We start from the raw sequence: 21,344 nt of genomic DNA on the forward strand, positions 1-21,344 counted from the left end.
TTTCTTGTACCATCAGCTCTGGTATATATTATTCAGAACTTGTTGAAATGTGCTTAAGTGTATTTCAGCTAGTAGCAGCCTTCCCTCTTCCATTTCAGTAATAATGTTTAGAGCTGTGTTTTTCAAACTCAGGTTAATGCTCAGTGATGAGTCTTACTACCATTAAAAAAAAAAAAGGAATACAATAGATCAGAGGCCGTCACACACAGAAAGGCTGAGTATTGCTTGGGAAACATTACTCGTGTGTGTGCGCGTGTGTGTGGGTGTGCGCGTGCGTTTGTGTGTGTTGGGTCTCATTGTAACATGGGTGTTTTACCGAAGGCTGTGGTCAAAAAGAAGTAGGGAGTCTTCCTGGTGCCAGACAAGATGGAGTAAGCCTACTGCAGCCCCCTGGGATCACAACTAAAAATTCTGGACAAAATCCAACTGCTTGTGGACTCTGAAAAGCAAACAAGGCCCGGCGAGATGGCTCACACCTGTAATCCTAGCACTATGGGAGGCTGAGGCGGGCGGATTGCTTGAGGTCAGCAGTTCAAAACCAGCCTGAGCAAGAGCGAGACCCCGTCTCTACTATAAATAGAAAGAAATTAATTGGCCAACTAATAGATATAGAAAAAATTAGTGGGGCATGGTGGCGCATGCCTATAGTCCCAGCTACTCGGGAGGCTGAGGCAGCAGGATCGCTTGAGCCCAGGAGTTTGAGGTTGCTGTGAGCTAGGCTGAGGCCACGGCACTCACTCTAGCCTGGGCAACAAAGCGAGACTCTGTCTCAAAAAAAAAAAAGAAAAAGAAAAAAGAAAAGCAAACAAGCAGGCAAATTAGGGAGGGGAGGCAAAGCTTGAAGAAGCTTTCTGTATGGTGTGAGTTTCTCCAAATTTTATCCTCTTTTCCCTCACAGCTTTGACCCGAGAGCAGGCCCAGTCGGGGAGCTGCAGGATAGCAGAGACGGCACGATCTCTGAGAAACCACATCTCTGTGACCAGAGCACTTGGGAAAAAGTCCTGTGAGCCAGAGCATGTGGAGGGGAGTCCCCATTAAAAACATTTCTTTTTCTCTCTCCTACATCTGTCCCAAGGGCAGGCTTCAATAGCAGTTGTCGGCAGCAATACGAGCAACTAAAATTTCAAAAGGAACTCTGTTATGCTGGTAAATTGACTAGGAAAGGGAGTCCTCCTGCGAGTCAGGGAGTAAAGGGGGAATCTCAGAAAGAACCCAGCTAGAGAGGAGGATCCCCTAATTCTGTGTATGAATCAGTACAAGTTTTACATGGTAAAAACAAATCTAAAGCAGTATAATAAAGCCTTTGAAAAACTGAAATGACATTGGAACCATGGCCCACAGACGGTAAGACAGAACTTTCGGTTTGAACCTAACTGGATTGATTGCCTGAAAAGATAAAACAAGGTCAACATTTTCTAGAGCGGGAGTCAGCAAACTGTTTCCATAAAGGGCCAGATAATAAATATTTCAGGCTCTGTAGGCCATACAGTCTCTATCACAACTACTCAGCTCTGCCATTGTAGTGGCAAAGCAGCCATGGACACTATGTAAATTAATAGGCATGGCTGTGTTCCAATAAAACTTTATTGACAAATACAAGAGGAGGGCTGGATTTGGCCTACAGGGTCTAGTTCACTGACCCTTGCTGTAGAATTTTAACGAGACCCAGAGTCTCACAACGTACTATTCAAGATATACATGATACAATTCAGAATCACTCAACAAAGACCTAGGAAAATGTGACAAATTATTATGGGAAAAGATAATTGAAAGATGCTAACCCCAAAATGACCCAGAGGTTAAAATTATCAAAGACTTAAAACAGCTATTATAACTGTGTTCTATGAGTAAAGGGAAGCACACTTAAAATGATGGAAAGAGAAGTTCTCAGCAGAGAAATAGAGTCTAATGTTCATATTATTGGAATCCTAAGGGAGGAATAAGAGATTAGTGTAGAAAACCATTTGAATATTCTCAAGTTTGGTTAAAGACTTAGATTCAAGAAACTCAGTGAACCCCAAACAAGATGAATGCAAAAACCAACCAAACAAGAAAACTCCATCCCTCTCCAATCGGGAGGGAGGGAAGGAGCCGCCGGCTCTTTCCTGCTTAAATAAAAAAAAAAAAAATAAATAAAATAAAAAAAAATAAAATAAAATAAAAAGAAAACTCCAGAAAATTTGTTTCAGTTCTTCAATTAAAGTTTCTTATCTTCTCTTAGAGTTGCCTGCAGAATTGCTTTCTCCTTAAGAAAAGCAACTTGCTGCGTAAGGATATTCAATGATTTGATCTGCAGCCTTCTGCTCCAGTCTCTTTAAAACAGCATCATTCTTTGCCATTTTTGCCAAGAAATGGCAGAAAATCATGAGACAGTAGATAGGGGCTCTCTGAAAAAAATGTTAAAAGCAGTCTGAGAAACAGTATGTCAGTTCCTGAGAAAATTAAAAATGGAATTACCATATGATCCAGGAATTCCACTTCTGAGTATATACCCAAAGAATTGAAAGGAGAGCCTTGAAGAGATATTGGTACACCATAGTTCATAGCAGGATTATTTATAATAGTCAAAAGGTGGAAGCAACCCAAGTTTCCATCGATGAATAAACAAATGGAATATATACTAAATGGAATGTTAATTAACTTTAAAAACGATGGAAATTCTGACCCATGCTAAAACATGAATGAACCTTGAGGACCTTATGCTAAGCAAAATAAGTCAGTCACAAAAAGGCAAATACTATATGATTATACTTATATGAGGCACATAGCATAGTCAAATTCATGGAGACAGAAAGTATAATGCTGGTTGCTAGGGGCTGGGGTAGGAAGGGAATTGGGAACTGTTGTTTAATAGGTATAGATGTCAGTTATGCAAGATGAAAAGAGTTCTGGAGATAGCACAACAATGTGAATGCACTTTACACTACTAAACAGTATACTTAAAAATGACTAAGATAGTATATTCTTTTTCTTTCTTTTCTTTTCTTTTCCTTTTCTTTTCTTTTCTTTTCTTTTCTTTTAGGGACAGAGTCTGGCTCTGTCACCCAGACTGGAGTGCAGTGGTGTAATCATAGCTCACTGTCACCTCGAACTCCTGGGCTCAAGCAATCCTTCCATCTTGGCCTTCTGAGTAGCTAGGACTACAAGCACGTGCTATCACACCTGGCTAATTAAAAAATTGGGGTTTTTTTTGTAGAGACAAGGTCTCGATATGTTGGCCTCAAGTGATCCTCCTCCTTTAGCCTCACAAAGTGCTGAGATTAGAGGCATGAGCCACCATGCCTGGCTAAGATGGTAAATTTTGTTAGGTACATTTTACCTTAGTTTTTTAAAAGAAGCAGTCTGAGAAAAAATGATGGATTACATTTAGAACAATTATTTCAACAACGGTGGATTTTTTTAAACCAGAAACCATGGGAGAAAGAAGATTGTGGGACAATATAAAATACCAGAAAAACAAAACTATATCCAGAGAAAATATATTCAGGAATGAAGGCAAAATAAAGATATTCTCAGATGAAAGAAAACTAAGCAAAATGTTGGCAGACCTGCTATAAGAGAAGTGTTAAAGGAAGTTTTGTAGGTTTAAGGGAAATAAATATACCAGAAGGAAACTTGGAACTTAAGGAATACAACAAAAAGTAAATGTCTTCTCTTTAGTTATTGAAAATATGTATGATTATGGAGAAAAAAATTATAATACTATCTGGTGAGGTTTTCAATGTATGTAGATATAATTCATATGAAGGGACTTCAAAACTGTTCATGGAAAAATGAAAAGATAAAAATATAAAATAGAAACTATTTCTCAACATATGCTCCACCAAGTTCAAGACACTTTCATAAGTGATGATACCAGCCCTTTAGTCCATCTTGAGAATTTAACCATACCAATGTAGTCTTTTTTGTTATTAATTGAAGGAAAATGGTTGTCCTGTATAGATTTTTTTAAGATTAAGAAACAAAAATTCAGAAGGAGCCAAATCAGGACTATAAGGTGGTGCCTAATGATTTCCCATCAAATTCTCACAAAATTGTTCTTGTTTGATGAGAGGAATGAGTAGGAGCATTGCTGTGGTGGAGAAAGACCGTCTGGTGAAGCTTCTCTGGGAAAAGTTAAAGCTTTCACTAACTTTCTCAATGCTCTCATAATAAGCAGCTGTTATAATTCTTTGGTCTTCCAGAAAGTCAACAAGCAAAATGCCTTGAGCATCTCCAAAAAACTGTTGCCATGACCTGTGCTCTTGACTAGTCCACTGTTGCTTTAACTGGACCACATCCACCTCTTGGTAGCCACTGCTTTGATTGTGCTTTGTCTTCAGGATTGTACTGGTAAAGCCATGTTCCATCTCCATATCCTGTTACAGTTCTTCAAAGAGATGCTTCAGGATCTTGATCTTACTTGTTTAAAATTTCTATTGAAAGCTCTGCTCTTGTCTGTAGCTGATCTGGGTGCAATAGTTTGAGCACCTAGCAAGTGGAGAGTTTGTTCAACTTTTTCAGTTAAAATTGTGTAAGTTGAACCAATTGAGATGTCTATGGTATTGGTTATTGGTTATGTTGTTAATTATCAGTATTCTTCAATTAGGGCATGAATAAGTTGAAGTTTTTCCTTGAAAAATCGATGTGGTCTGGTTCTGCAGGCTTAATTATCAACACTATCTCATTCCTTCTTAAAGCAAGTTATCCATTTGTAAATTGCCAATTTGAAGCATTGTTCCCATAAACCTTTTGTAAACCATCAAGGATTTCACCATTTTCTACCCAAGCTTCACCATAAATTTGATATTTGTTCTTATTTCAATTTTAGAAGAATTTCTGTTGCTCTGATAGGGGATCTTTTCAAACTAATGTCTTATCCTTCTTGGTGCCTCAAACTAGATCCTATAACAAGTTAGTATGAGTTTATTTTGGTGCAAAAAAATTTGAAATCCATGCATAGTTTTTTCATAATATGTGTTTTCCATGAACTTTTTGAAGACCCCTTGTATAACAACTATAACATAAAGAAGGGAGGGTAAAAAAGATCTAAATGGTTGTAAGGCTTCTGCATTTTACTTGAAGTGATAAAATATTAACTGTAAGTAGTGAACAGTTAGGTATGTGTATTGTAATCCTTACAGCAACCTATTAAAAATTATAGAGATAGAGCCAAAAGTCAACAGACACATTAAAGTATTCAAATTATTCAAAAGGTGGCAAGAAAGGGAGGAGAGAGGAACAGAAAACAAAGGAAACAAACAGAAAACAAATAGATGGTAGACCTAAATCCAACCATATTAACTGTAAATGGTTTAAATGCACCAATTAAAAACAAGGGATTCGCAGACTGGATTAGAGAACAAGATCCAATTACAGTCAATCTTTAAGAAATCCACGTTAAATGTAAAGACATCATAGATAGGTTAAAAGGATGGAAAAAAATAGTTTAGAAACCAGTGTTTGAAGAGAAGGTCTGAGTTTTCCTCTGTCAGGTAGCTAGAATGGATGAAACAGGTGTAGTGGGCTCACTATTGGGACAAGCTTAGTGTCCCTACATGCAACAATGGCCAGATTCCCCACAACAGCTGTCACTTCAGGTAGGGACTACCACACTCACCACGCAGAAGCCACACCTCACAAATGACTTGCAGAACCAGGTTGCACAGGGTTTCTTCTTGCTTCCAAGAATCCTAATTTGGCCTTTGCCAAAACAAGGGGACGCTTTCCCTCGGGGGATGCTTTAACCTGTCACAGCTGTGGGTGCACTGCAACTACCCCAGGCAAGCTGGCACAGGCTCAGAAGATTCTGGTCTTGTGGGAATGTACTTTATGTTTCGATTCTGTGTGAATCTCATCTTTTTCATTGTGAATCTAAAATAACCACCTTGCTGTACATAGCAGCTTTCCAAACTGTCTCCAAACCCAGGAAGTAAGTGTTGGAACACCCAAGATGTATGAAGGGCTCAGTTGCTGGCCCTTAGTCTCTGCCTCTAATCCTCATTGGCCCTAAGTTTCTGCCTCTAATCCGCAAGGCTTTACACAGCTGTTTTGACCTGCAGAGTCCAACTGAAGGCAAGCCAAATGCTGTCAACAAGAGGCTCTTGCCGCTAGAAGCAAATAAGGTCACTATTTCAGGAGTCTGTGCCACTATCCCTTTGCAGATGAATAAAAACACAGGTAGGGCCTATTTTAAGTAACACTGTAGAGATTTGGATTGCAGAAACATTGGATAAACTGTAGATCAGAGTATGCCAGGATTAGTCTGGAAGGTTTCATCAATTTTCTAGTCACGATCAAACATTATCTCAGAAAATGCTTGACTTCCTGCATAAATAAAAAATAGAATTTTTTAATGAAGATTAGTTCAGGTTAGTTATTTTTAGCCTCAGAATCAATGGCCTCGGTCCAAATAATATCGAGTAGAAAGTGTCTGTGTTTTATGACAAAGGTTAAATTCCAAAGTTAATTGTGACAGTCACTTGAATTTTGAAGTCACATTCCCCACTATATGCTTATGGGAAAGCCTGTCTCTACTTACAACTTTTTCTCTTATGTTTCTACTGTAGAGATTGTTACCTGAATCCTAATGTCTGTTTTTCCTTCCTCCATAGTAATAGAATCCTGATTCTTAACCAGGCATATCGCTGCCTAGAATAGACCAATCCCCCCAGCTTCCCTTGTAACCAGGTGCAACCTAACCTGGGTTAAGTTCTGCCTGGAGTTTTAAGAGGAAATATTCCCGATGGCTTCCTGGGAGCTTCCTTAAAACACTGCTGGCACGTTTCTGTCTTCCTCTTTGCCCCCTCTTTAATCCATCCTGCTGCTTGGAAAGTAGATGTAAAAACAGCTGGAGTGCTAGCCACCATCTTGACCATGAAGACCCAGGGAAGGCATCCAGATTCCTGAGGACTTTGTGAAACGGAGTCATCATACCAGCCCTGGGTTGCCTACTTTTGGACATTTTCGTAAGGGAGAAGTAAATTTCCATCTTGTGTAAGTCACTGCTAATTTTGGTTTCTGTTCCACATAGCTGAATTTAGTCCTTACATAGTTCCTAATGACTATCTCAAATAAATACCAGGAAGAAGTTCTGGATAGAGAAACCATCTGAATCTATCCTTTATAGATGAAAAATGTAGTCAACTGCCCTTCTTGAGACATTTCACAGTAGGGTTACCAAGAGAAAAACCAACAGCCAACAACTGGGCTTAATGAAGACCCCACATGGAGGGCCAGTCTTAGTTCTGTACGGTTTGGTGGAAAACAGGCAAGCCGGGGTGGCCTGCACTCTAGTTCTGGCTCCCTGATGCTGCCTGCCTTGGCCTTGGGTTGGGCTTTCCTCCGTGAACAGCGAGTGTGTTAAATTAGATATCTCTAGACTTTCATCCAGCACTGAAATTCCAGCCCATTTTCTACCCTCCATTAGATTATATACTCCTCCTGGATAAGTGAAATGATCTGCTTATCACTGTGTTTGGCACATGGTAAGGTACTCTATAAATGTGAGCTATTAGGATCAAAGCGATCCATTTTTGTAATTTCCAGTGTCTTTCCCAGCGTAGGTGCTCACAGGTGTTTGCCGATGCCCTTGAGAGGCCTTCCAATCTGCTCGCCCCCTGCATGCCCTCCCCAGCCTACTGGTATCAGCGAGAAAACCCAAGAAAAAGAGGCTCCTTAGGTTCCAGGTTACACGAATGCACAGGAGAAAAACTGGCAGATGAAGGAGGAAATACACCATTTATTTACAATTCTTTCACTTTATCCACAATTTCCCATACAAACATAAAAACTAAAAAAATAAAACCACCACTTGGGGAACACAAGTGTCTTTCTGTAATTAGTCCAGTTGAGGGGGGCAGAGCCCTCTTGCTCTGCGAAGGAGACTACTGAGGCACACCGAAGGGGAAAGGAGGGGGGAGAATGCCTGAGAAACAGCTCCAGATGCGAAACCAACCTCATGCTGCTGTGCTGTGGTGGGCTTCACTGGCAGAGACTCAAGGGTGTCACCCCCTGGGGACACTGCTTGGCTCCTCAAGAGGATGACAGCTACTTGCCGCACCCCCACAACAGCCCTCCACTACCAAATACCAAAAATGGAACACTGAGCTGTGTGGGGTGCGAAGGTGATAGTAGGGACAATGAATGCCGCTCTCTGAGATGAGCCCCAAACCCCAGGGACACACAGGAGACCCCTTTCCTTGGCACTGAGTAGTCAGTCACAGCTTCTGTCCTGAACACGATGCTGACTTAAAAATGTAAAAACAAAAGCTCTCCCCAGGTTCCCGGGGAAAGGCAGGAACTAAAAACACACAGAATGGACTTGTCTGCCTCTGCAGTCCCTTCTTGGGTTGGGTGCTGGGGGGTGGGGGGGCAGATGCTCCAGAAAGGCCCGGGAGGGGTGGGAAGGGGGGGGGACTCTGAGACACTGATGCTTGAGGTGGCTGCCACTGGGGCTTTTGAGGCGGCTCCACCTGCTCAGCCAGACTTGCTCTAGCAGCCTCCTGTTCCGCTCCCCCATAGTGGGGCACCCAGAAACCAACCTGGAGACGCGGAAGCTGCCTGCCCGGCAACTTCATCTGTGCTACTGACCTAGATTGCTTTCACATGTTGATGCACATATTGCTTTCACGTGTTGATGCACATTATAAATATAAAATCATATCTGCTACAAAGAGGACATATTTGTACATCTTTACCCATATACATAATAACACAATTTACACATAATATCTTGGAGTGGGTCATCATGGAAAAAGGGTTTGGAGAGGTAAGTAGCCCCTTCTCCCTCCCCTGACCTATTCCTTCTCAAGGGACGCTTGTACGCTTGGTCACCGGGGCCCTTCCCAACTGGTCTGATGGGGCTAGTTTGGACACAGAAATCCAGACATGGAACTAAATGCTGATGGGTGTGTATACACACTCACACCCACACACACACAGACATCTGGTGAGAAAAAGAAAAATAAAACTCCTAGCCCTTGGGTGTAGGCCTCTTCCCAGAGTTATAAGCATCAGTGCCTCTTCCATCTAGAGCAATGGTCTGATTAAAAAGCTGTCCCTCGCTGGCTCAGACTAGGGCAGAAGGGGAAGGGCTAGGAAACCAGGGGGAGGGAAGAGGGGCCAGGAGTCTTCTGAAAACATAAGGCATTTTTGACCTGTGATCAAATCAAACTATGTCACAAAAATCAACTGTATCATCTGGGGCCTGGAGGTGAGAAACAGCCAGTCCATGTAGGGGCGATGGGAGTGAGACCCTGAGCCTTCCCCTTCTTTGTTCCAGTTTCTTTTAAAGGGGCGGACAACCCTGTGCCACCTTTTCTGTCCTCTCCCAGACCTGGGCCCATCCACACGGCAGGAATACTGACAGTGGTCCGAGTGACACATCCGGAGACGTGGAGTGGTGCACACCGGAAAGTTAAGACCTGGGCGGCGGGTGTGAGCTTTGTACAACAGGAGCGGTTGGTTCCTGGCCGGGGTCCACGGCTCGCACAGTGGCCACAGTGATCAGATTGCCATCAGAGATGGGGGCAGTCTGGGTCCCCGGGGGAGACAGCACCTATCGGCGGTAGTGATTCGGGGCATCGGCGAACATGTACTTGAGTCTGTAGGCCTCGGCGAGAAGCAGCCCAATCTCTTCGTTGCCCCAGTGTATTGTAGGTAGGTTCTGTAGCAGCATGAGAAGACCCTGGAATGCAAGAGAGGACTTTTATGTACTTCCAGCCTGCAGACCAAGGGACCAGCAGGCCCTCACGCAGAGACCACAGCCTGGAATGGGGCTCTTTCCTCCTCAGCCACACCCCACAGAGTCCCGCCCCCTCCTCCCAAAGCACACAGCCCTCAGCCCCTAGTTCGCCTCAGGAAGTCTTGAAAAGCCTCTGCTGAGTCTCTGATCCACCAACATCTGCCTCTTTTAACAATGTTATAAATAGAGAATGACAATAAAGATTTTTAAGAGAGAAAAATAATCACCCAAATATACTTTCTCTCAAAGTATTCCTTTTCAGCATTTTTTCACAGGCATATTTCTTTAAATAGCCGTAATCATGATTTTAATATACATTTTAGTAATCTTTTTTTACTATAATTTTCCTGTTTTTCCACACAACATTCAAAAATGATTATTCTCAATGCCAGCAGTCACATCACGTGGCTATACCCTAATTTACTCAACCATTTCTCTCGCGGTAGGTACTTAAGTTGCTTTTTTTTTCAGCGTTTATTGACAAGACTGCAGCACACATGCTTCTGTATGTGACATTCGCCTCTTACTCCCACCGTTCACCTGCAGTGCCCATGCCTACCTTCTGCCGTCTCCAAAGACTGTCCTCAGCCCACCTGTCTGGTGGACAGCCAGCGCTCCCTGTGCACACCCAGCCGGCCAGGCCCACTCCACACATATGCTGTTTAGCGCATGCTGTTCCTTTTACTTGGAACACTTTTCTCCTCCACTCAGCTAAATCTTATTCAGCTTTCAAAGTCTAGGTCTGTGGGGCGCGGTGTCAACGCCATTACAAGTTGGCGCCTGTTTCCGGCTTTGCCTAGAGCAGCTAACAAGTTCAGCGCAGGCACAATTGTCGGTTGCCCTGTGGCGCGAGCATGCAAACAAAGGGTCCTGATATGGGCTAATGCTTTGGGGGCTCGACAGTTGAGCGGCCTATCGCAGCTTAGGGGTTGTACTTCTGGGGTATATAGTGGCCTGCGCGCTGCCGGGCTGGGTCTTTCGCATCATGTAAGTCTAAAGGGAACCCCATTAAAGCACGGTCAGAAGAACTCCTGTTGCCGCGTCTTCCTTGCTGGCGAGGCGGGCGCGACAAGTGGTGCCGAAACCCGGGACCTCGTGCAACTTTGAAGCACCAGCGGAGACGACCTCGACAGAGGTGAGTTCAGAACTGACGTGTGGGACGGCCAAAACTCCCCTGCTTCCAAAAAATGGGTAATATTCTGCTGCGGCGCTTTTTGTGGCCTATTATCATAAAATGCCTGTATGATGAGACTTCAGGCCCACGCGTAGCAGCTAGCCAAAGTGCACTGAGTGACTTGCAAGACGCAAGCTCAGAGAGAAGCAGTAAGGGAAGTACCGCGGTAAAAGGTGGAAAAAAGGAATATAGAGCTCAAAAAAGGAAAATGCAGGGAGGGATAGCGCAGCCCGACCTGCAAAGGGAGAGAAAGAAGGAGAAAAGGGAGAGAAAGAAGAAAGGAGAAAAGGGAGAGAAAGAAGAAAGGAGAAAAGGGAGAGGTAGAAGAAAAGGGAGAGGTAGAAGAAAAGGGAGAGAAAGAAGAAAAGGGAGAGAAAGAAATGTAAAGGTACCAGGAATAAAAATAACAAAGGAAAGGACAGGACAGAAGACAGAAGAGATAGCCTTTTTCTGTCAGAATTTAAGAAATTAAATATTTCTGAGGATGATTCCTCTTCTTCCTCTTCTCTTACTTCCTCAAGTTCAGGGGAGGAGGCGGGGGAGGAACTAGAAAAGAAAGAGGAACCGGTTTTTCTGGAAGCGGCAGGTTGTGAGCGGTACCGCCCACCTCCGCATGCCCCGCCTTGGGAAGGGCTGGGTTTTTCTTAGGGGCCGCTCGCCGCCGCTGGGGATCCTCTGCCCATACCCTGGAATACAGAGGAGCCAGTGTGGGTGCCCCAGTGGCCTTTACCCTCTGAAAAGTTACTTGCGGCCCATAAGCTAGTGCAAGAGCAGCTTACTCTTGGGCATCTTGAACCCTCTCATTCTCCTTGGAATACTCCTATTTTTGTGATTAAAAAAAGGTCTGGTAAATGGAGACTGTTGCATGACCTTAGAGCAATTAATGCCCAGATGCAGCTTATGGGGCCTGTTCAAAGAGGACTGCCCCTTCTCTCAGCTTTGCCTAAACATTGGAGTCTAATTATCTTGGACATCAAAGACTGTTTTTTCTCTATTCCCCTACACCCACAAGATAAAAGCAGATTTGCATTCACGCTTCCTTCCATAAACCATGAGCAGCCTGATGCAAGATATCAATGGCAGGTTTTGCCTCAGGGCATGGCTAACAGTCCCACTATGTGCCAACTTTATGTGGCCTCAGCTATCCAGCCGGTTAGGCAGAAGTTTTCAAAGGTGAGAATTATACATTATATGGATGATATTCTCTTGTGTCATTGTGATGATAGCGTACTTCGCCAAGCTTATGCGTCCCTTCAGGCTCACTTAAAGGAAAAAGGCTTGCTGGTCGCTCCAGAAAAGGTGCAAGAGGGAGAAGTAGGCGCGTTTCTTGGTAGTAGCATTCTCCCTGACAAGATTGTGCCTCAAAAACTGTCCATCCAAAGAGATGCTTTAAGGACCTTAAATGATTTTCAAAAACTGCTAGGGGATATTAATTGGCTTCGACCTTTTTTATGTCTTACCACAGCAGAACTGAAGCCATTATTTCAGATTCTAGAGGGAGACTCACACATCACGTCTCCTAGAACTTTGACTCCTGAGGCCCTAAAGGCTCTTCATAAGGTAGAAGAAGCCATTCAAAAGGCGCAACTAGTGCGCATTCAACACCATGATCCTTTCTCCCTCTGTGTACTCCCTTCTCCTACGCTCCCTACGGCAGTGCTTTGGCAGGATGGTCCCCTTTTATGGGTGCATCCTCAAGCCTCTCCAGGAAAGGTGATTGGCCATTATCCTACCTGTGTGGCCGAGATAGCTTTAAAGGGTATTAGTTTGGCTGTATCCCATTTTGGACGTCACCCTGATAGCCTAATTTGTCCATATACTGCCAATCAGGTAAACACCTTATGTGCCAATCTTGATGCATGGGCCATATTGAGATGCACCTTCCCAGGGAGCATTGACAACCATTATCCCAGACATGCCTTGTTGCAGTTTGCAATGAGGAATGAGCTCATTTTCCCAAGAGTAACTTCACTGTTACCTTTGGTTGATGCCTTGAATGTGTATACCGATGGCTCTAAGACGGGTATTGGGAGCTATGTCATTCAGGACAAGGTGTATACCAAACAGTTTAACTATTCTTCTCCTCAGCTAGTAGAGTGTGCCGTAGTCGGTCTGGTTCTCAGTACCATCACTGAACCTATCAACATCATCTCAGATTCCTTTTATGTGGTCAACGCAGTTAAACAGTTAGAGAACTCCTTTCACATTCTTGCCAAGAGTACTGTCTTTTCTATATTTACAGAAATTAGGAATACTATTCAAAATAGGAAAAACCCATTTTCCATTCAGCATATCAGAGCTCATTCCTTGTTACCTGGACCTATGGCTGCGGGAAATGCTATGGCAGATCGCGCCACTCGCGCCCTCTGGGTGTCTGATGGCCACGCTGCCGCCATAGACTTTCATAAACTTTATCATGTGCCAGCTGAAACCTTACGACTTAAGTTCAACATCACACGTGCAGATGCTCGTGAGATTGTACTGCAATGTCCAAATTGTGCTCCTTATCGCACTGTTGTTCATACGGGCGTGAATCCTAGGGGTTTGCGTCCTCTACATATGTGGCAAATGGATGTAACTCACGTCCCATCCTTTGGGAAGCTTCAGTATGTTCACGTGTCTGTTGACACGTGCTCAGGCGTCCTTCATGCCACGCCTCTGGCTGGAGAAAAGGCAAGTTACGTTATCATTCACTGCCTAGAAGCTTGGGCAGCCTGGGGCAAGCCCCGGGTTATTAAGACAGATAATGGCCCAGCTTATACCTCAAAATCTTTTCAGCAGTTTTGCACTCGCTTGGGTGTGGAGCACCGTACCGGTCTTCCCTACAACCCTCAAGCGCAAGGCATCGTAGAACGTGCTCACGGCACGCTCAAAATGTACTTACAAAAACAAAAAGGGGGAGATGCCCTACAGCTAGGGCTATCACCCAAAGGACGCATTTCCTTTGCTCTCTTTACTTTAAATTTTTTAAATTTAGATGTCAAAGGACGTTCGGCAGCAGACAGGCATGTCACGCCTGCTCCGCCACAGAAAGAATTAGTGAAGTGGAAAGATGTGTTGTCTAACCTTTGGAAAGGCCCGGATCCAGTGTTAATGAGATCCAGGGGAGCTATTTGTATTTTTCCACAGGACCAGGACAATCCCATCTGGGTGCCCACGCGGCTGACTAGAACGGTGCAGCAGCCTCTGGAGCAGCATGAAGACGTGCTGGCTACTCCTCCTGACGACAGCATAGATGATCGCGAGGATGGCAGCGGAGCCACGCTGGAGGATCCTGTCAGTGCCTCCTCTGCCGATGCCTGTGACACATAACTCACCAATTTTCCCTCGCTTCTTTTCTACTAATGTTTCCTTGGGCACTGCGTACATGCCGTTGGACACGCAGAGTAGTAAACTGGAGGAAAATAGATCCTTCTCCTTGAAGAGGACTTTGTGTTTTGTGTGGGGTTAACGGAAGCTGCACGGACTTGGCCCCCCTGTCCATTGGTGGCTGGGGGTATGGCAAGAAATGCTAGTTTCGCATGGAATCTTAGCGACTCTTTTAAAGGTTCTGTGAGGGTGATTGCGGGAGGGCGAAACTCGACCTTTGCCCCTACACCTGTCTGTGTTTGGCCCCCGTTTATCTGGGTGGTATCCACAAAAAAACCCTCTGGTACACATGTAAATTGTTCCTCTAATACGTGCAATTATACATTGTGTTAGAATGCCACGTCTCACCCCTCTGCCATTGTTACTTGCTTGCCTAGATACATTCCTGTTCCTGTTGAAGCTCCTAGCTCTATGACTTTGTTTCGGTCTTGCAGCCACGGACCATGTGGTATTGGCACAGACATTTGCTGCGCTTGAACTGAGACAGTCTGCACAGGTGTGGTTGACCATGCTAAAAGGTTAGCCTAGTTTTGGGTTGCACCCGCTCCTACCCCCAGGTATTTTAGTAGACATGGCCTTTGCACTCTGAGGGGTCTCTCCCATTGCACCAAATAAGGCATGTCTCCTATCCCACAGCCAGCCTTTGCACACCTCCGAGTTGTGCTCATTGCACGAGGATAGGTGGTTGCTGGTGAAAGTGAGGCTCTGCAACCTTGATCGCACGGTCGAAGGATGGTGCTGAACGGTTGCTCAGCTCTCATTAAATTAATAAAACAGGGGGAGATGTGGGGCGCGGTGTCAACGCCATTACAAGTTGGCGCCTGTTTCCGGCTTTGCCTAGAGCAGCTAACAAGTTCAGCGCAGGCACAATTGTCGGTTGCCCTGTGGCGCGAGAATGCAAACAAAGGGTCCTGATATGGGCTAATGCTTTGGGGGCTCGACAGTTGAGCGGCCTATCGCAGCTTAGGGGTTGTACTTCTGGGGTATATAGTGGCCTGCGCGCTGCCGGGCTGGGTCTTTCGCATCATGTAAGTCTAAAGGGAACCCCATTAAAGCACGGTCAGAAGAACTCCTGTTGCCGCGTCTTCCTTGCTGGCGAGGCGGGCGCGACATAGGTCCCTCAAACAGCTCCATAAAAATTGTTTATTAAAGAGGACAGTAGAATAAAAAATGAATGTGTGATTTTAGGCCATCTCTGGTAATTTAGTTATCTATGCTGCTGCTGCTGCTTCATGTTCTTTCTCTGTCTCTCCTTCTGAACTCGATGTTCTTATTTTCCCCAACTATGAAGGTAATAGTTGTAAGACACAAAATCCAGAAGCCATAAAGAGACTTACAGGTGTGATTACATCCAATTTTGAAACCTCAATACGTCAAGAGACACCAAAAACAAAGATAAAAATGTAAGAAGCTGACAAGAAGAAAATACTGATAACATCTATAAAAGATAAAAGGTTAATACATATAATCAATAAGGACTGCCTACAAATCAGTATAAAAAAGGCAAACAGCCAAATAGGAAAACAGATGAGTGATGTGAACAGGTAACTCGCAGAATGCCAACGGCCCACTCGCACACCATGATTACTTAACAACAAAATGCTTCAGCTGATCTGAATATGGTCCACACCCAAGGGCAACATTTTGTGTTCTCAGTGTAGAAGTCTTGTACATCTTTTATGGGATTTCTTCCTTTAGAATTAGAGGCTTAGCTGGGCCCAAAGCTGCCCGTGGCACATCACTGCTGTGTGTGGCTGGTATGATTCATTTCTGACCAATTCTGGGATGTGAGCAGAAATGATAGATGTAACTTCTGGATTCTGCCTTAAACTTCTCCTTCTCTCCTTCCTAGACAAATGGATATGAATGTAAAGGTGGAAGTGGTCATCTTAGCCCATGCTATTAAAGCCATGAAGATGGCGGAGTGGTAAGACAGAAGAAAGTGGAGTCCCTAACACTCATGTTAGCCCTGGACTGCTCACACTTAGACTGTTAGCTGAAGGAAAGTGAAAAACTATCTTGTTTTAAGCCACTGTTATTTTGGGGTCTGGGTTACAGTAGACAAGTCTATGTCATCTTAAATACAAGCCATATCTATCAAAATTAGAAATGTGTATGGTCTTTGATTCAGCAAACTCTGCTTCTATGACCCTATCCTAGAAAAATATCCACACTCATGTACAAAGGTATTCACTGCATCATTGCTTCAAATAGTGGGGAAAATGACACCAGGAAGTGTCCATTAGTATGGGAATGATTAGACAAACCATAGATTATCCATATCATGAAATATAAGGCAGCATTTATAACAAGTGAAGTAGGTCTACAGGTACCAACAAAGAGATATAGAAGACATTTTGAGGAGGATAAAAAAGGAAATTGTAGGAAAATTTTATAGTATTATCCTTTTATAGTATGACCTCTTTTACTTAGGTAAAAGAAAAAATACAATAGATTTGTCTATGCACATGTATATAAATTATAGACAGTGAGGTGGTAAATTGGTTACCTTTGGCAAGGAAACCTTTCACTTTTCTCTCATTCTTCTGTACCTTTTCAAAGAAAGTCTTTGTATATTAAGTGCTGAAACATTGTTGTGAGGGTAATACATGCTCTGTGGAAGTTTTGTTTAGTAAAAAGTAAAAATTCTGGAAATAAATTGCCCATAACTTCATGATCAAGAGGAAGCCATTTTAAAACATTTTGGCATATTTCCTTCTAGCCCTTTTCCTGCACATTTTATGCAGTTGAAATATTTTCTCTACATAATTTTGAATCTATTTAGCATTTATCATAAGCATTTCCTCTAATGTTAAGGACTCCTGGTAGACATTTTCAATAGCCAAAGAATTTTCCATGATGTAAAATGCACCAAAATTTAGTCTATATCCTCCCGTTTCGAGTATTTAATTATTTCTGGTTTTCCACTGTAATAAAATTGTAATGAATATCTTTGTGCATAGAACCATATCTGGGATTATTTACTTGGGCTAAATTCCTAGGAATGAAATTACTGTTTCAAAGGGCACAAACACTTGAAAGGTACTCACCCAGAAGACACATTCCAGAAAAATGCCCATTTCCCTAGCACTGAATACTTACTCTCATTAAAAAAACTTTGTTAATTATGTCTTTCCCTTAGATCCCCAAGCCTGAGAACAGAGCTCGCAGTCTAAGTCACAATGTAGGTAAACCTACAGAAGAACATGATTCTCTGTCTGTCCACACTCTCCCTTCCCTGGTTGCTGGCGCCCACCTTCTTTCCCACACCCTCCAGGTAAACACCCCTCCAAACACAGTGTCACTGAAATTCACTCAACTAGTTACTCATATTCACTCACCCACCAGATGCTATCATTTCTTTAAAAAGCTCTGCTTTTAGCAGATCTGAACGTCTCCGGAGTGCTCACTTCTCACGGCAGCAACGCTTCCTTGGTTCAATCTCAGTTTCAGTCCTGTCTGCCTCAAAGCTTTCTTTTTTAAGAGAAACATCATTTCTACCTCAACTTATTTTTTAAGATGCTGACCTTGGAACACAAACTCCCTGGCCTCTGGCCCCTTTGATTCTTCTCTCCTGCTTCCTACTTCCTTCCCCCAGTGTGCCTCCACCCCCACACAAACCAGAAAAGGTATTGCTTAACATTCTCCTCATGGAGCCAAATTTTATTCTAAATTAGGCAGACCCTCTATCATATAGGCCTTGACCTTTTCTGTGCCTTAGACTCTTTTGGTTGTCTGGAGAAGTCTATCGATTCCTTCTCAGAATAATGGTTTTAAGTACATAAAATACATAGAAATAAAAAATATATACATTTTTTGAGATGAGGTCTTGTTCTTTTGCCCAGGCTGGAGTGCAGTGGTGTGATCATAGCTCACTGTAGCTTTGAACTCCTGGGTTCAAGTGATCTTCTCACCTCAATCTCCTGAGTAGCTAGGAATACAGGTGCACACCACATGTCTGGCTAATTTTTTGGAGAGATAGGGTCATGCTATGTTGCCCAGGCTGCTCTCAAACTACTGGCCTCAAACGATCCTCCTGCCTTGACTTCCCAAAGTACTAGAATTACAGACCTGAGCTACCATGCCTGCTTGGCTCTAATTAAAATATATTTAAAAGAAATTTGTGATAGGTTGGGTGTGGTGGCTCATGCCTGTAATCCTAGCACTCTAGGAGACTGAGGTGGGAAGACTGCTTGAGCTCAGGAGTTCAAGACCAGCCTAAGCAAGACTGGAGAAGGAGTAGAGACCCTGGAGACAGAGACCCTGTTTCTACTAAAAATAGAAAAATTAGCTGGGCATCGTGGTAGGCGCCTGTAGTCCCAGCTACTTGGGAGGCTGAGGCAGGAGGATCACTGGAACCCAGGAGTTTGAGGTTGCTGTGAACTGTGATGACACCACTGCAGTCCACCCAGGGCAAAAGAGTGAAACTCTGTCTTCAAGGCCGGGGGGAGGGGTTGTGGAGTGGGATAAAGGAATTTGTAATATTTATCTCTGTGCGGTGAGATTTCAGGTACCATTTTTTTTTTTTTTTTGAGACAGAGTCTTGCTCTGTCGCCTGGGCTAGAGTGCCATGGCGTCATCTTAGCTTGCATCAACCTCAAACTCCTGAGCTCAAGTAATCTTCCTGCCTCAGCCTCTCAAGTAGCTGGGACTACAGGCAGGCACCACGATGCCTGGCTAATTTTTCTATTTTTGGTAGAGACGGGTCTCACTCTTGCTCAGGCTGGTCTTGAATTCCTGACCTCAAGCGATCCTCCCACCTTGGCCTTCCAGAGTACTAGAATTACAGGCATGAGTCGCTGCACCTGGCCACAAAATTTTTTTTCTTATTGGAATTTTCTAATTTTTCTATAATGGTCACATACACTTGCATAATTGATAACAAACAAAAATAGCCAACAAAGGGCTGAGCTCTCTAGAAGAGAATAATATTCCTTGCTGAGATGGGATACACCTATAATTTCCAATTATTCTAGCCTCAACAGAAACCTCTCAGAAGTTTCAAATAATAATTCCCCTGGACAAGTTAACCTGCTCACAGTCCCCCAAAGAGAGGTTGGACTCTAAGGAACCACTCTGCCACCTGGTGGCTATGCCTAGAAACTGCAGCAGCACCACTTCCAGCCCTGGCCTCGTCCCACCGCCCACATAGTGCTGCAACAATGGGAAACCCTGCCCAGTAGATTAAAAAGTAGGAACTGAATAGTGATGGCTGGGGGACAAAGGTGTTAATCACAAATCAGGAGCTTTCATCTAGGGGTAGAGAAGAGGCACTGCTGGGGCAGGGGATGACTAAAGATTTGTTACAAAGCCAGTTCATGGGAGCATTAAGCATGTCATGCAGTCAGGTAAAATACAGCTGGGAGAAGACAGCTTGTGGGGCAAGCATCAGGGACAGGCTCCCAATTAATGGAAAAACCGCAACTGCCTTTCACAGAAGAAAGTTGGAAATGGCCGAAATAGCAATAAAGGGCCAGGCACAGTTACCTGCTGAGAATCTACACATCCACAAAGGAAAAGGCAATATGGTAGAGAAGGAATTCAAGTCATATGTAAGGGGTGGAAAAAATAATTAGAAAGGGATTAATAAAGAAAAATGGTAGGTAACAGGCAAAGACTTCGACAAGGGAAAGGTACAAGGAAAACTCATTAAAGCATGCCCAACAGATGGAAGAATGGATGAAGGAGAACATCAAGGATAATAATAGTGGCAGTTACCATTTATTGAGCATTTACGATGGACCAGACAGGGCTCTAAATGTTTTACATATGCTTTATGTTGGTTCGTTTAATCCTCACACCAACTCTATGAGATATATATTACTACCTCCATTTTACAGACGAGGAAATTGAGGCACAGAGATTAAGGAACTTGTCCAAGGTCACGGATTAGTACTGGGCTGGGATTTGAGCCCAGATAATATGGTTCAAGAGCCTGTGCTTATAACCACTATACCATATACTGCTTGCCCTGGAGTGAGAAGTGGGGCATAAAGTAGAAGGAACAAAAAGAAAAGTGTCATAGAAGAGGCTGTTTGAAGGAAATTTTGAAGAATTGAGTAAATTTTTTTTGTTCATTTTTATTTTTACTTAGTCATGAAGTCCTGAGAATCATAGTAGGGTTGATGCCATATTGGTGTCACACTTTGCCACCAATTCATCTAAAGAATATGCCAGCCTTCTTTTTCAACGTCTTTGTCTACTAATGCATTGCTAGACCCAGCAGGCAGCTCACCCAGACAATTTCAGTAACGGGTGTTGGCTCTCTGTGCATAACAGATGACAATTCTTATGAGGTATCCAGCTTGTCTTACAGCTGAGAGAGGTGAACCTGCTGAAGATATCACATCTAAATTCTTGAACGAACTTTTATCAGTACTGCCACGGTGGCTGCCTCCTCCCGTCCCCCCTCCTCTCCCTCCTGTGCACCAGAGCAGCCCAGCCAGGGACCAAGAGCTGATTAATTTTACTCGGCAATAAGGGCCAGCACAACCAAAGACATTAACAGCAAAAGAACATAAAATATATGCTATTAAATAAGATACTGCATGTAGAATCACTCTTCAATATTGGAACACTCTTCGCAAATGTAAAGTGTATTCAGGCATGTAAAAATACTTTCCTAGTCAAATAACTACAAAGCTCTCCTGTTCTGAGAATCAGTGAGATAGCAAAACATTTCCCCTGGTCCCAATTCAACTTTCTGAAAACATTCCCTTGCATATAAACTTTTGAGAGTCAAACTTTAATTCATCGTGTTTTTCTGCGCCATTTGGCAAGCTTTCCTCTCAGAGACAGTTGTATAGCATTTCCCTCAATGGCTTGTTTTTGTTCACATGTCTAGGAATCGTGCCCTTTCTCACACCAGCTTGTTTTGGCGGAAGATCTTCAGTTCCCAGGGCTCCCTCCGTCCCTTCCTATGGGCAGGATTCAAACTGGCAATTCACCAAATGTCTGTAAAGACAGGGCCCACATCTGGGCAGCGCTCCACAGTTGCGCCCTTGAGTTCCTGCAGAAGTGGTGGGCGGATGCCATCTGGTTCCAGGGACTTATTTACATTTAGTTTGGTATTTAGGC

At 43.6% G+C, this 21,344-nt stretch overlaps 1 protein-coding gene across 1 annotated transcript in view; it reads right to left on the reverse strand.

Moving 5' to 3' along the window:
• Positions 1–7,700: 7,700 nt before the first annotated feature.
• Positions 7,701–21,344, reverse strand: part of TBC1D22B (TBC1 domain family member 22B) — a 78,679-nt gene continuing 65,035 nt past the window's right edge. Inside the window, exon 13 of the mRNA XM_012746856.2 lies at positions 7,701–9,667. Within this exon, the coding sequence (XP_012602310.1) occupies positions 9,539–9,667 (129 nt within the window). The 3' untranslated portion in view covers positions 7,701–9,538. The remainder of the gene's footprint in view (positions 9,668–21,344) is intronic.

The sequence above is a fragment of the Microcebus murinus genome, chromosome 5 (genome assembly GCF_040939455.1).
Source record: "Microcebus murinus isolate Inina chromosome 5, M.murinus_Inina_mat1.0, whole genome shotgun sequence".
NCBI classification, from domain to species: domain Eukaryota; kingdom Metazoa; phylum Chordata; class Mammalia; order Primates; family Cheirogaleidae; genus Microcebus; species Microcebus murinus.